At 43.4% G+C, this 16,538-nt stretch overlaps 1 protein-coding gene across 4 annotated transcripts in view; it reads left to right on the forward strand.

The window, feature by feature from the left end:
* golga3 (golgin A3) overlaps window positions 1-16,538 on the forward strand; it is a 106,724-nt gene that overhangs the window by 63,768 nt on the left and 26,418 nt on the right. For all 4 annotated transcript variants that reach the window (XM_072469317.1, XM_072469494.1, XM_072469574.1 and 1 more), the window contains 10 exons: window positions 563-869; window positions 3,229-3,431; window positions 4,028-4,165; window positions 4,963-5,124; window positions 7,364-7,732; window positions 9,336-9,413; window positions 9,641-9,904; window positions 10,452-10,546; window positions 11,297-11,513; window positions 15,226-15,369. In XM_072469317.1, coding sequence (XP_072325418.1) covers window positions 563-869; window positions 3,229-3,431; window positions 4,028-4,165; window positions 4,963-5,124; window positions 7,364-7,732; window positions 9,336-9,413; window positions 9,641-9,904; window positions 10,452-10,546; window positions 11,297-11,513; window positions 15,226-15,369 — 1,977 coding nt within the window. The remainder of the gene's footprint in view (window positions 1-562; window positions 870-3,228; window positions 3,432-4,027; window positions 4,166-4,962; window positions 5,125-7,363; window positions 7,733-9,335; window positions 9,414-9,640; window positions 9,905-10,451; window positions 10,547-11,296; window positions 11,514-15,225; window positions 15,370-16,538) is intronic.

Below are 16,538 nucleotides of genomic sequence, written 5' to 3' on the forward strand. Positions count from 1 at the left end.
CCATCTTCAGTGTGTTTTAAATCTGTGCAAACCACAAAACAACGCTAGACTTCTTTAATCCACCACACCTATATATTGATGAAAAGACCACTTGGAAGTCATTCTGAGTTTCTATAAACTGCTCTTCAAATTGTGAGAGCTGTTGATCTGCACTGCAGACATAAAATTGCACCTGCCATTTGATTTACAAAGAGAAAAAGTCCATCTTGCAATTTGTGTGTGGAGTTTAGTTTTTGTTGTTTATTGCTCATCTGGTATAATCCAGGATTTGTAACTGCTCGTGATAATGTAGGAAGATCTTTGGAAGTACTTTTTACCCCTCTTAATAGCTCCCACAGGACTAAGTACAAATTCAAAACATCACTCATTTGGTTATTTCTTTGAATTTCTAAGTTTTGTGTCCACATGAATTGAGTTTGTGTAATTTTTCTTTTAAAATAAGTTTATATGCCCAGTTTCAGGTGTTCTGATATCAATGTTAAACCAACTGGAGGAAGGCACATCCGGTTTTTAGAAAATGAATAAAGGTCATCATGACTATTCTTTTTTTTAATCTCCTAAGGGTTTGAAAGAGAAGACTGAATTGCAGGCCCAATTAGCAGCTTTAAATGCACGACTACAAGCACAGGATGAGCAGAAGGTCCTCAGTGAGCAAAAGCAAAGCCTGTTGAACTCTGAAGTAAGCACCTTGCGACAAACGTGTTCCAGTTTGGAACAGGCCATGACCGAGCTGCAGACCAATCTCGAGGCTAAAAATGCCGGCTTGGCTGCTCTAAACAATGATCTTCTATTGTCTGAGGAGCAGTACCAGAGACTGATGGGAAAAGTTACAGAAATGCAGCATACACTCTCTAACCGAGATCATTCAGGTATGTCATTATTGAGTTACTGAATCTGTGCTCAGTAAGAGCATGTTACAGCCTTTTTATTTTTTGTTATTACGGCCACGAAGGCCACCGGGGATCGTCGATGGATCCTCCTGTGAGGCTCGTGGAGTACGCGTTCCCTCATTGAGGAGGTGGAGGTTCGCCCAATTGGAACTATTTGGGTGGGAGTTTAAAATCTCCAGCATTCCCGATGGTCCCTGGGCTGGGATGCGGGCATCGTATACCGCATCTGTGGCTCTTTCCGTTATCCAAATAAATGAAGCCTGGCCTTGATGGAGTTATCACAGTCTTCTCGCCCTCCTCTCCTTGACATGCATGACTCTTTCCAGGAAATAGTTTTAATGATGCTTGCAAGTTACCATTACCTTGGCCAAGTTTTCTTTTTGTTGTGTATTGGGAGGTTGTGAGTGTAGCGGCATCAAGGAGCCCTTGTGAAACAGGAGTCAATGCAAATCGGGGAAAACACTGCTTGTTGGAGTCGTACTTGGCACAAAGGGGGCGGCGCAGTGGTTAGCACTGCTGCATCACGCCGCCGAGGACCGGGATTGATCCTGGCCATGGGTCACTGTCCATGTGGAGTTTGCACATACTCCCCGTGTCTGCATGGGACTTGCCCCCACAACCCAAAAATGTGCAGCATAGGCGGATTGGCCATGCTAAAATTGCCCCTTAATTGGGAAAAATTAAAAAAAATACTTGGCACAAAAGATGGTTGTGGTTGTTGGAGTCAATCACCTCTGTTCCAGGACATTACTACAGGTGTTCCTTAGAGTAGCGTCCTAGGCCCAACCACCTTCAACTGATTCATCAATGACCTTCCTTCCACCATGAGGTTTGAAGTGGGGATATTTTCTGATGATTGTTCAGCACTATTCCTGACGACCCGGGTACAGAAGTAGTTCATGCCCAAATGCAGCAATTCTTGGACAACATCAAGACTGGAGCTGACAAGTGGAAGTATCATTTGCGCCACAAGTGCCAGGCACTTGAGAATCTAACCGTCGCCCCATGACATTCAGTGGCATTACCATCGCTGAATTCTCCGCTACCAATATTCTGTGGATTACCATTGACCAGAAACTGATAGCCATATAAATACTGTGGCTACAAGAATAGGTCAGAGGCTCAGAATCTTGCGGCAAGTCATTTACCTGATATCCCAAAGCCTATCCACCATCTACAAGGCCCAAAGCCTATCCACCATCTACAAGGCACAAGTCAGGAGTATAATGGAATACTCTCCTCTTGCCTAGATGAGTGCAACTCCGACAACACATAATAAGCTTGACATCATCCAGGACAAAGGAGCCTGGTTGATTGGCACCCGATCCATGAACATTCACTCCCTCCACTGCAGGCACTCCCTCCACCGCAGTCATTCCCTCCATCGCAGGCACTAAGTGGCAGCAGTGTGTACCATCTACAAGATGCACTGCAGGAACTCACCAGGCCTCCTTAGACAGCACCTTCCAAACCAGCAACCACTACTAGGCCAGCAGGAAAATGGGACCAACACTACCTGAATGTTCCCTTCAAGCCATTCACATCCTCGCTTGGGGATAGATCCTTGTTCCTTCACTGTCGCTGAGTCAAAATCTTGGCACACATGGATTACAGCGGTTCAAGAAGGTAGCTCACCACCACACTCTCTCATTGGCTATAAATACTGGCCAAGCCAGTGACATCCCCATCCCATAATACGTTTTAAAGTACAGGACGTGGTCTGGTTTCCAAGACTATTCATTCAGTCTTCTGAATTGTTTCAGTAAAATGACTTCATGGTGTAGTGAAATTCTGTATATATGTGATGGATAATGAAAAGTAATTGAGAATACTAGCTAGGATTCTGTTGACTTGTGAAGCTAGTTTTAACTTGTTTTTGAATTATTTGGCTTTGTATGATCTCTTGAGTCTTAATTGGCCAATTTCAAGATTAAATATTTTACTTTTACATTTATTTAAGCCATTGCAAATATTTGTGATTTTTCACAAGGAAACTGGTCTTTTAGGATCGGTGTGAAGTATAATTTCATTACTAGCTACATATTGTTAATCAGCAATCTGTTTGTTTGATCAGTGTTTTTTAGACATCATTGATCATTTTGAATAACATTCAATGACAATCTTCACTGAGTTATATTCTGAAATGGGAGATTTTGAAAGTGACACCAGATTAGGTTGATAAGTAACTTACTAAAATCCCATCTGTTAACCATGAAAGGTACAGTCATTTTGTTCTTGTCTATCCAATTCTATCTTCCTAAACCTTGTTTGGAAGAAAACACATAAGAAACTAACCTGCAGGCAGTTATTCTGAAGTGTTTGTAACTTTTTTTTGCAGTTCATGCTATTCAGCAACAAATGACGGTCTTGCAGAGCCAGCTTCAGCAGGTACAGTTGGACCGTGCCACTCTGACAAGCCAACTGAAGGCATCAAAGTCTGAAATAACTTCTCTCCAGCAGGTCAGGCTTTGGTACCAGCAGCAACTGACACTGGCACAAGAGGCACGAGTTCGGTTACAGAGTGAAATGGCAAATGTGCAGGTAAGGCATAATTTTTAAAAATAAATTTAACGTACCCAATTCACTTTTTCGAATTGGGGGGCAATTTAGCGAGGTCAATCCACCTACCCTGCACATCTTTGGGTTGTGGGGGTGAAACCCACGCAGACACGGGGAGAATATGCAAACTCCACACTGACAGTGACCCGGGGCCGGGATTGAACCCGGGTCCTCAGTGCTGTGAGGCAGCCGTGCTAACCACTGCACCACCGTGCCACCCTCAGTAGGCATCATGACAGATTTTCTTTTACAACCAATGGAGATGCCCATGTAGCACAAAGCCCAAACCAATCCAGTTTAGCTCCTTTTTGCATTCCAAGTTTAGTTTGGAGTTCGTCCCGATTCAAATTTAGAAACAAAAATTGTTATGTCTCAACATGTGGTTACTATTGTTTTCCCTTGCACTGTCTGTAATTGTGTGCAGAGCTTGGCTGTCAGAAATGGTTTCTCTTGAGATGCACTGCAGTTTACAGTGAAACCAAGCTAAGGGATACCACACTACTGTTCCATGCTAAGCTTGGCAGTGCTGCAGTTGTAATGTTTCAGAATGATTGGATGTAGTTTTGTTTTATTCACAGGCTGGTCACATGGGCCAAGCAGCAATGCTGGAGCATCTCAAGATTGAGAATGTGTCTCTGTCTCAACAACTTACAGACACTCAGCAGAGATCCATCAAAGAAAAGGAGCGCATTGCCATGCACCTCCAAAATATCGAGGTGAAAATTAAACAAGTTCAATTAATTGTGATGATTTTTTGTGACTGCTTTTTGCTTGAGAGTATAGCCTTCTACAAAGTTCAGTTGTGATTCTGATCTACCTGTTTTTTAAACCAGACCAGAACAGAAAATATTAGTTTCATGCCAGAGCAGCAGCATATCTGTTGATGCTGACAATAAAAGTGTTGTACCCACCATCATTATAGGATCTGATTAAAATATAAAACTGTTTAAAAGCCTTTAGCCTAACACTCTTGTGTGCCAGGTAACACCCCGTAGTGACCACTAGCATGGGATCGCTGTTGTTTCTATTACACCAACTGATAATGGAGAGATGGTAGATTGAGTGAGTTGGTGTATGCTGTTTAATGTGTCTCCCTGAAGAAGAATGGGAACATTTTTTTTTTTCACTTAAAAAAATATATTTTAATTATATTGTCCTGCTTCATTAAACTATGAAATTTAGTCACTCTGCTCATACATCAATGGTGGTTAATCTGCTAGAAACAACAATAAGTGGGATTCATCATGCCCAGAAAACAGAACATTAGACATCCACTCGGAGCACTGTAGTACAGTGTTGGAGGATGGATTGCAGAAACTCTTCTGCTTCCCTTGATACAGAGAACATTCTGACTCCAAGGAATCTGGTCTTCTTCACTTCAGCATAACTGTTTGTGAATGATTCATACTTTGATCTCTTGATTTTTAACAAAACTTCCCCTACCAAACACTACCTAGTCCAATTCGCAAGCTATACAATATTTTACTATTTGAAGATTACTTTTTCGCAACAGGTGGATATGTTGGATCAGGAGAAAGCTTTCCAACAGATCCAAGAGGCCAAGGGAATGGTGGAAGATGATCTGTCACGGAAACTTGAAGAGTTTGCGGAAGAGCGTGAGCATCTTCAGAAACTGGCTAATTCGGCGACCGCAGTGGAGAGACAGCTCGAGCAGGTTAGGGAGAAGTGGTTGTTTGGTTTTGAAAATGTTCCAAATGGGACGTTTGGAATTTAAAAGGAGACTCAAAACAAGTCCTTTAGCAACTATGCCAATCATTTCCATTGGTTCCTTTACGCAAAGATGTCAACTGGTTGAATGTTCACTGCTGGCTGGATGTGTTGAAAGAGATTTTAGACATGGAGCATAAAAAATGAATTTGCAAACATTTCCAACCAAAAGTGAACTTTACACACTTGTCTGGTTTTTTTGGTTGGTATGCTGTCTATTTAACCAGCTGCAGTGTTTGAGGATCACAGAATTTACAGTGTAGAAGGAGGCCATTCGGCCCATTGTGTCTGCACTGGCCCTCGGAAAGAGCACCCTACTTAAGCTCACGCCTCCACCCTATCTCAGTAACCCAGTAACCCCACTTAACCTTTTTTGTTTTTGACACTAAGGGCAATTTAGCATGGCCAATCCACCTAACTTGCACATCTTTGGACTGTGGGAGGAAACCGGAACACCCGGCGGAAACCCTTGCAGGGAGAACGTGCAGGGTCCCATGCTATTCCTATTTTAGTGATGTTGCCAGTTGATGACATACATGAAGTAGGAGCAGGAGTCGGCCTTTGGCCCTTTGTGCCTCCCTTTAATACAGTAAGAAGTCTTACAACACCAGGTTAAAGTCCAACAGGTTTGTTTTGAATCACTAGCTTTCGGAGCACAGCACCTGAGGAAGGAGCTGGGCTCCGAAAGCTAGTGATTTGAAACAAACCTGTTGGACTTTAACCTGCTGTTGCAAGACTTCTTACTGTGCTCACCCCAGTCCAACGCCAGCATCGCCACTCCATTTAATAAGGTCATGGCTGATCTGATTATGGCATCCCTGCCTGTCCCCGCCATTACTCTACATGGGTGCGATGAGAGAATAGGAGTTGAGGTCATCTGTTGTATAAAGAGGAAAAAAAAAGGATTGAGCAACTTCTATTTAGCAACTTTGTGACTGCATCCTCTGAACATTACAAAATGTTCCACGCCAAGTTTTGTGTTACTGTTGTCTTATGGAAATGTAGGCATTTTCTCACAGCATAGTCCAACCACAGCTGAATGAACAATTCGGTAACTTGCTGGTAGTTTTGGTTGAGGGAGGAATGTTGGAACAAGACTCCAGAAGAATTCCTTGCCTCTCTTTGAATCGTGTCACAAGATGTTTGAACCGACAAACAAAAAGTTTCATGTCTCCACTGAAAGGCAGCACCTCCCAACAATGCAGTACTCCAGTGCTGTGTCAGCCCTAGAGTATGCACTTTGGTTCACTGTGGAGCTCGGAATCTCAAACCTCTGACTTGGCAGGAGGGTTATTGCTGTCAACTTGTGGCAGCTTCCTGTGATCAAGATTGTAAATGTCATGTCGTGGTCACGCTGTGCTCGCAACACATTTAACAAAACTTATTCAGCCTAAAAAGATGGAGGCTGAGAGGCGACCTGATAGAAGTTTATAAAATTATTCGGGGTATAGATAGGGTGAACAGCTGGAGGCTTTTTCCCCGGGTGGAAATGACAATTACAAGGGGCACAAGTTCAAGATGTGGGGGGGGGGGGGGGGGGGGAGGTTCAGTGGAGATGTGCGGGGGAAGGTTTTTACACAGAGGGTGGTGGTGGCCTGGAATGCACTGCCAAGTGAGGTGGTTGAGGCAGATACGTTAGTGACCTTTAAGACTTCTCTGGATAGACATCTGAACATAACGGGGTATAGAAGGATGTAGGCGCTTGGTCCAGATAGGACACGTAATCCACGCAGGCTTGGAGGATGGAAGGACCTGTTCCTGAGCTGTATTGTTCCCACTAAGAAACGGGAATGAATTAAACCTAATCGGCCACAATGGCAAAAGACACGAGGGAAAAATGTGAAGGTGAGGAAAGAGGCGCGTGGATAGTAGAGGAGAGCATGACGAGATAGAATATGAAGAATCTAGGCGAGAAGTTCTTTGTATACTAACTCAAATCTACAGAAAGAACCAACTATTTCTCCATTACATTATTCAACTGTTTCTTAAAGATTCCAAGGATTTTTCCTCGAGAGCACTCACTGGCAATATAACCTACACATTGATGACTACGAACACCGTTCTCATCTCTCTTCCTAAATGTGAAATTGTGTTCCCATGTTCTCTTCTGAAATGGCTTAACAATAATTTGACCTCTCTTGGTGATTCTAGCTCATGGATGTATTTAAAATGTGTCTTCTCTTCAGGTTAGGTTAACCTTGCACCAGCGAGAACTGCAGTTAGAGTCTTTAGAACAGGAGCAATTGGAGCTTCTGAAGCAGCTGACTGTCTCCCAAGAGTCTTTGCACATCAAGGATCAATCCTTGAATGAGTTGCAGGCACGTTACGATGAACTGGAGGCCTGTCTAACCGAGATCCAAACTGAAGCAAATGCCAAAGATGAAGCAATCCAGTTCTTGCAGAATGAAAAGATTGTTCTGGAGGTAGCACTGCAAGCTGGAAAGACCGATAAAGTTGTACTGACGGAAGGAGCTAAAAAGCTTGAGGAGGACACCGAGATGGTTTCTGAAATCTTGGAACAGCTGCGGCAGGAAATTGCTGTTAAGACTGGGCTGGTAATTGGAATTTAACTTCACTAATGCAGAATGTTTGAGAAAAAAAAGGAAAACCTCGTCAACCTTTTTATAAAAAAAAAAAAATGTAAAACGAATATTCAATGTGTTGTAACCCTCAAATATATCTCTGTCTGATGCGCAGTCAGGCCATGCTTTCAGTCGGAGGCTGAAAATGGAACTTGGGAAAATAAAATGAGCAACAATATTGGGAAACTATGATGCAGAGCAGCAATGGGAAACATTTGAAACAGAGTTCAGGAAAAATCTATTCCGCTAAGAAACGGGAATAATCGGTCACAATGGAGAAAGACAATGGGGAAACATTGAGGGTGAGGAAAGAGGCGCATGGACAGTAGAGGAGAGCATGACGAGGTGGAATATGAAGAATCTGGGAGAGAAGTTTTAAAAAAAATATTAAGGAGGCAAAGAGGAATTACAATAAATTATCAAAATACCGTAAACACAAGTCTACAGCCGCATTTTAAAAGGTGGGGTTGGGCCTATAAAGGACTCTCCGGCTACAATCTCAGGCAGCAATAGTGAAAGTACAGAAAAATTAAGTAATTTTGCTTTAGCATGTACGAGGGAGAAGGAAGTGGAACTTTGAAGTTTATATACAGTCCAGCCTGCAGTTCTCAGAATCTCTACAGTGCAGAAGAAGGCCATTTGGCCCATCGAATATGCACTGACCTTCCAAAAGAGCACCCCATCGAGGCCCAATCCCGGTAACCCCCCCGCGGGGGACTCTAATTATGTTTAAAATTTAGAGTAGCCAATTAATTTTTTCCAATTAAGGGAGAATTTAGCTTGGCCAATCCACCTACTCTGCACATCTTTGTGTTGTGGGGGCGAAACCCACGCAGGCACAGAGAGAATGTGCAAACTCCACACGAACAGTGACCCAGAGCCGGGGTCGAACCTGGCACCTCGGCGTCGTGAGGCAGCAGGGCTAACCAGCGGGACTCTATTGACAGTTTTGTGTGACTACTGCTTATTGGCTCCTGTGTGGCATTAATTATGGTGGGCTTAATCCAGTTCCTTGTAGGTGTCCACCTACAGCACACAACGACCATCGATTTAGCACTAATTGGTATCCGAGGCCTCTGGGTGACCGGTGGAAGAATTGTAAAACGTATCATAAATCCTATATCGTACTGATGCAGCCATGGGGACTGAGCAGGGGAGCTTCATTTATCTCCTTTTGGGTATCACCAAACTTGGGTGCCTGAGATGGGATGATTTTCGTTTCCCAACAGTAACATCCCTCAACTTGAGCAGAAAAGATGTTTTAAGGAAAATAATTTCATTTATCAAGCTAGTAATCTTTTTTTGGATGAATTCTAGTGTACACGGTGCATGCTCTATGAACAGATTAAACATAGTAAAAAAACAGCATTGTAGGTCAGTCACGTTTTAAAACCAGGAATATGCAGGAAATGTCTACCGTAAGGAACCGTGTTTTGGGAGAACCACAGAGAATATCTTTGAGGATCGCTGTAAAACACATCATGCAGTTGTTACTGTGAAATTTGCAATACTGTTCAGTGTCAGTACTTTTACAGGTGATATCCGTTTACACTGCCATCTATTTACCATTTTATAGGTAGAAAATATGCAAAAAGAAAATACCAGCTTGAAGAAACAGACCCAAAAACTGAAAGAACAGCTTGTTCAACAAAAGGTAATAATAATGTTAATCTTTATTAGTGTCACAAGTAACTGCAATGAAGTTACTGTGAAAAAGATGTTCCTGAGATTTGTAGCTTGTAGTCCAGGCGCTTAAAGTTTGCAGCGTTTACCATCATTAACTCAATGTATATAAATATATAATCAAAGGAATGGTATTGGGGGAATAGAGCGCTGATGGTTCTCCAGTTGGTTGTGCTGTTAATGGCATCATCTTTTCAGGTGATGGTGGAGGCATATCGACGTGATGCAAATTCAAAGGATCAACTAATAAATGAGTTGAAGTCAGCAAAGAAGAAGCTTGAGTTGGAGGTGAAAGAGCTGAAACAAAATGCGGTTGTACTGCAGATTGACAAAAAATCAGCGAAGAATGAGCATGTGCAGCTACAGAAAGAGATTTCTCGGGTTCACCAGCAACTGACCGACCTGGAAGCCCAGCTGCAGTTGGCACAGGAAGAACGCGATGAATTGAACACGGAGCTCCAGGTACACTGTCACTCTCCCAGCTGCTGGGGTCATAGACGTTTACTGCTCAAGAAGAAGCCCTTTGGCCCACTGTGTCTGCGGCAGCCATCAAGCGCCTATCTATTCTAATCCCATTTTCATACACTTGGTATGCTATGGCATTTCAAGTGCTCCTCAAAATGCTCCTTAAATGTTGAGGGTTCCTGCCTCTACCACCCTTTTGAGTTCCAGATTCCCACCACCCTCTGGGTGAAAACTGGGTGATCTATGCCCCTGATTATTGATCCGTCTACTAAGGGAAAAGTTCCTTCCTATATAATTATCTATGTACTTATGACCTTGATCAGGTCCCCACTTGTCCTTCTTTGCTCGAAGGAAAACAACCCCAGCCTAACCAGCCTCCCTTTAAACTCTCCAGTCCGGGCAGCATCCTGGTGAATCTCCTCTGCACCCTCTCTAGTGCAGTCAAATGCTTCCTATACTCAGTAACTTGGTGTCAATGTTATTGTTTAATTTCATTGCTCTTGTCAACAAGCCATTGATTCTGTCCTATTCTACTTTCTAATAGTCTGTGCAGTTTGATAAAAACCAGCTGGCGTCATTCTCCCATGAGAATGAAGAACTGAAAAAGCAAGTGGAGCAGATGCAGGAAGAAGCTAAAAAGTGAGGATATTTTTGATTAAACTTGATTGCTTATGTTCCTGCTAATTAAGGAATGTGCTTCATTACAGTGACATTTCCTTGATAAAGTTTAGGCGGCAGTGACCAGTATTAATGATGGAACATCTTTCACTTTAAAATCACTTGCCAACTCTCCCACAGGCTACTGAGATGCTTTATTTTCATCATAGTTTTCCACAAACCATCCGGAAAATAAGCAAATCTTTCATTGGACTTTTCACGGCAAGTTTTGTAATAATTTACAGCCTCGAATAGCCATAGCTTCAAAGGTTTTGTGCAAGTTTAGAAAATAACCATTGGGCGAACTTGTAAGAAAATATTATTCCACCCAGCATTTCAACTGTTGGCATCTGATTTATGCAGTGAAATCTGCCTGAAATGTTGTACAAAATATTTAACCTCACAGCAATTGAGAATGATCCAACGGAAGGGATGCTATTTGGCCCATCGTGACAGTGCAGGTTCATTTTGGTATTAATCTCAATCCCTTTCTCTTTTCACACAGCCTTGCAAACCTTTTCCCTTTAAGTATTTATCCCATTTTTTAAATGTTACTATTGAATTTGTTATGGCGTCAGTGTGTTGATATTTCAAAGACCAGTTGATAGCTACGCCTTCTCTCATTCCTTGTCCTAATTGTTTTTGACGCAGTGTATAAAGAATCATTAGTTTCTAAATTAATTAAATTTTCCTGATTGTATTGAACCTGCATCATCTTGAGTTTTTTTCCAGAGGGATCTCTGAGCAAAAGACCCGAATGAAGAAGCTTGGCACTGATCTCAACAGTGCACAGAAAGAAATGAAAGCCAAACATAAAGCTTATGAAAGTGCTGTTGGTATCCTGAGCCGCCGACTGCAGGAAGCCCTTGGAGCAAAGGAGACTGCTGAGGCAGAACTCAGCAAGCTGAAAGATCAGATCACAGAGGGTGGGAATGATAAAGTTCTGCAAGTATGTCACCATTTCTAAACTCTTAATTGTGGAAACAAGAACGGGTCAGAGGCTGGGAATTCTGCAGCAAGTAACTCCCCTCCTGACTCCCCAAAGCCTGTCCATCATCTGTAAGGCACAAGTCAGGAGTGTGAAGGAATACACTCCCCTCGTTTGGATGAGTGCAGCATTTATTGCCCATCCCTAATTGCCTTGGAGAGGATGGTGATAAGCCGCCACTTTGAACGGTTGCAGTACATGTCGTGTAGACACAACAACACTCTAGCTCAACGCCATCCAGGACAAAGCAGCCTGCTTGTTTTTAAAATAAATTTAGAGCATCCAATAATTTTTTGTCCAATTGAGGGGCAATTTAGAGTGGCCAATCCCCCTACCTAGGGTTGTGGGGTGAGACCCATGCAGACACTGGGAGAATGTGCAAAATCCACATGAACAGTGACTCAGTGCTGGAATAGAACCCTGGTCCTCGGTACTGTGCGGCAGCAGCCCTAACCACTGCGCCACCATGCCGCCCTAACAAAGCAGCCTGTTGGATTATCACTCCAACCTCCACCGTCAACATTTACTCCCTCCACCTCCAATGCAGAGTGGCAGTAGTGTGTACGCACAATACGCACTGCAGCAACTTGGCAAGACTCCTTTGAAAGTGCCACCCAAACCCATGACCTCTACCACCTAGAAACACGAGGGCAAAGATACATGGGAACACCATCAGCTGCAAGTTCCCCTTCAAGCCACACACCTTCCTGATTTGGAACCATATCAATCTTCCTTCACTGTCACTGAGTTAAAAATCCTCCCTAACAGCACTGTGGGTGTACCCACATGACATGGACTGCAGCCGTCAAAGGCGGCAGCTTATCACCACCTTCTCCAGGGCAATTAGGGATGGGCAATAAATGCTGGCCTAGCCATCGATGACCACGTTGGAGGAATGAGATTGTTAAAATGTAGATTGTAAATGTATGTCCTTGAATTTGCAGAGGCAAAATAAAATTAAGGCAGAAAAATATTAAATGGAAAAGGAGTTTCCTGGAATTCTACAGCATAGAAGGAGGCCATTCTGTCCATCATACTGCTGCTCGCTCTTTGAAAGATGTGCCCCTCTCCCCTGCTGATTCCACACAACCCTGAAAATGTATCTCTTGGCATGCCAAGCTGTTGGGCGCAGCAATTTACTGAAAGTTGTAATAAAGATAACTTCAGGGGGTTCCAAAAATAAACTATGGTCTGCACTGAATTTTGTTCAATGAGGAAATGTTCTGGGTTGAGTGATCCCAGACTAAGATGCCAGAGACTGAGAATGAGATCCTATCGTACCAAGGGAATTTGTGACCACGGCAGCTGCTGTATTGCTGTAAACACATGCCAGGTTTGATGCCCTACAGGGAAGGGAGCCCGACACCCATAGAATGTGCCGAATATAAACATTATTTCCTTAGAATCCCAACAGTGCAGAAGGAGGCCATTCAGCCCATTGAGTCGGCACAAAAGAGCAACCTAGCTCGTCCCATTCCCCAGCCCTACCTCCGTAACCCTCCAAATTCATCACTTTCAAATATATATCCAGCTCTTTTGAAACCTCTTGTGCAATCCACCTCCACCACTCTCCCAGGCAGCACATTCCAAACCCTAATAATTCTGAGTAAAGAAGTTTCTCCTCATCTCACTCCTAGCTCTTGCTGACCATCTTGAAATTGTGACCACTAGTCACTGACGCACCAACTTGTGGAAACAGAATATCCACCTTTTGCCTGTTAAAATTGTTCAGAATTTTGAACACCTCAATAAGGTCGCCTGTTAACTCTTCTCTGCTTCAAGAAGAACAAGCCCAATTTCTCCAATCTTTCCTTGTATCTAAAATTCCTCATTCCTGATATAATTCTAGTAAATCTCCTCAGCACTCTCTCCAGAGCTTTAACATCCTTCCTTAAATACGGTGCCCAGAACTGAACACAATGTTCCAAATGTGGTCTGACCAATGGTTTGTAGAGGTGTAGCATCACTTCCTTGCTTTTATACTCTGTGCCTCTATTTATAAACCCAAGGATGCTATAGGCCTTAACAACTGTTTCAACTTGCCTGGCCAACTTCAGAGAATTATGCACCTGAACTCCGAGGTCCCTCTGCTCTTGTACGCCCCTGAAGGTTGTACCATTAAGCCTATATTGTCTCCCCATGTTTCTTCTACCAAAATGTATTACCTCACATTTTGATGCATCGCTAATCTGGGTCTTTGGATTACTAGTCAAGTGACATACCACTACTCCAGATTCTCCAAGCCTGACCCATGCATGCTTTTATCTGTACCATAGTTGACTTTCAATTGCCACTGTATGTCTGACCCTAAGGTTGGGGAAGGGGGGGGGGGGAACATTAACAAGACCAACTGAGAAATCAAATTTTATGTTGTTTTTATTCTTTGCTAATTTTTAAAGAGTGCAGCTGGCCATGGAGAGAGATTTTATTATTTGAACATGGATGAAGAATAGAGCTCGATAGATGTCTTCAAGTGAAATGAAATGAAAATCACTTATTGTCACAAGTGGGCTTCAAATGAAGTTACTGTGAAAAGCCGCTGGTTGCCACATTCCGGCACCTGTTCGGGGAGGCTGGTACGGGAATTGAACCATGCTGCTGGCCTGCCTTGGTCTGCTTTAAAAGCCAGCTCTTTGGCCCTGTGCTAAACCAACCCCTGATTAAAGTAATTGAATTAAGTGATTGAATCAATAAAACGCAATTATTTCCCAGTCGAGGAAATCTCTGTGAGCTAGTTTTGATGCTTGTGTGTAAAACATTCCTGTGGAGATCATGATGATAACGGAGCATTTTGGAAATACTCGGCAAGCCTGGAAGCACCTTTAGCAAATCACAGCAACAGGAACTGAGTTCACATTTCTGGCTGTTCATCTTTATCAGAACTGATGATTGTCGACCTGAAGCATTAACTCGGTTTCTCTCTCCACAGATGCTGCCAGACCTGCTGAGTATTTCTAGCAGTTTCTGTATTATGTCAGATTTCCAGCGCCTGCAGTTTATTTATTTGCTTTTGTGACCCTGGAGTTTAGTTGGCTGAAATATATAACAAAGAATGGTGCAGCTCATTGGAGCCACAAACTGATGGGCAACAGGTTTCCACCATAATTCCCCACTGTTGAATATATGATCTCAGCTCAACTGGACAGATAAGACACTAAAACATGGAGCCAGGTGTTTTCGTAGAATTTACAGTGCAGAAGGAGGCCATTTGGCCCATTGAGTCTGCACTGGCCCATGGAAAGAGCACCCTACTTAAGCCCCCACCTCCACCCTATCCCCATAGCCCATAATTAAAATTGGTGGTCAGATCATTCTGGTTCTTTGACAGAGTTGGCCCTTGTGCCAAACTTTCGAATGATATAAGCAAAATTCCCCGTCCTCTCAGGAGGTGATGGTTTGTGATGCAGGGAGATATTTACTGGATGGAGTTTCCAAGCAAAAAAAGTCTCGCTCTTCAACAAGTCTCCGATGAATATAGCTTGTGTTGGATTTTACTTGGGAGTGAGAAGTGTGGTGTCAGTATGCAATGTTTGTTAAATTTGTTATGCACATGGATAGTTGCAGTTGAGTTAATTTTTGGCAGAAATTGGGCTTTTGACTTTACTGGGCATATTGGCAATTTCCTTGGAGCTGGACTGGAAAATGATCTTTCTGTCCCTTTATATATTAATAGGAACGGATTCAGGCTTTGCAACTGGAGCTGCAGGCGGTAAACCACAGCAAAGCCACGCTTGAGAAGGAGCTGCAGGCAATCATCTTGCTTACCAGCCAGGAACTTGAGGATTACAGAGAGAAGGTTTTGGATTTGGAGGATGAGGTAAAAATGAAACCAAATTCAAGTTCTGAACCTGGGCAGTTTTATCAGTCAAGCCCACCCTGATTTCACTTTGGTGCACGAAATTCCAAGCTAACTTATTAATCTTTATTAGTGTCATAGATTGGCTTACATTAACACAGCAATTAAGTTCTGTGAAAATCTCCTAGTCACCACACTACGGCGCCTGTTCGGGTACACCGAAGGAAAATTCAGAATGCCCAATTCACATAAGCACATCTTTTAGGACTTGTGGGAGGAAACTGGAGCACCCAGAGGAAACCCATGCAGACACTGGGATAACGTGCAGACTCCGCACAGATAGTGACCCAAGCCGGAAATCGAACCTGGGTCCCTGGCGCTGTGAAGCAACTGTGCTAACCACTGTGCTAGCGTGCCGTAACCTAACCGGGAAATCGGTGGCACAGTGGTATTATCACTGGACGAGTAATCCAACAACCCAGAGTAATGCTCTGGGACCTGGGTTGAAATCCCACCGTGGCTGATGGTGAAATTTGAATGCAATAAATAATCTGGACTTTAAAAAAAAAAGTCTGTAACAACGATGACTGTTGTCAATTATTGTAAGAATCCATCTGGTTCGCTAATGTCCAGTAGGGAAGAAAATCTTCCACCCGTAGCTGCTCTAACCTATACGTGATTCCAGACCCGCTCAATATTGAACTGGTAGGTGCAGATTTCCGCTAAAGGCAGGGTCTTCCTTGGCTATCCTGCCTCTCCGCATTGGATTTAGGAATCAAAATTGGTAGGGTGGCACAACGGCGCAGTGGTTAGCACTGCTGCCTCACGGCGCCGAGGACCAGGGTTCGATCCCGGCCCTGGGTCACTGTGTGGAGTTTGCACATTCTCCCCATGTCCATGGTGTCTCACCCCCACAACCCAAAAATGTGCAGGATAGGTGGATTGGCCATGCTAAATTGCCCCTTAATGTGGGAAAAATAATTGGGTACTCCTTTATTTAAAAAAAAAATAAAAATAGTGTCTTGGGTGATGTACGACCTGCTCGCACCCATGAAACTACCACATCTGCCATCCTTAGACAAGGGGCAAAGTTGAAAAGGCAGGCCTTCCTGAATAACCTCAGCTGGTATGGGAATTGAACCCGCGCTGCTGACATCACAAACCAGCTGTCTAGCCCACTGAGGAAACCC

This window comes from Scyliorhinus torazame, chromosome 1 (genome assembly GCF_047496885.1).
Source record: "Scyliorhinus torazame isolate Kashiwa2021f chromosome 1, sScyTor2.1, whole genome shotgun sequence".
NCBI classification, from domain to species: Eukaryota; Metazoa; Chordata; class Chondrichthyes; order Carcharhiniformes; family Scyliorhinidae; genus Scyliorhinus; species Scyliorhinus torazame.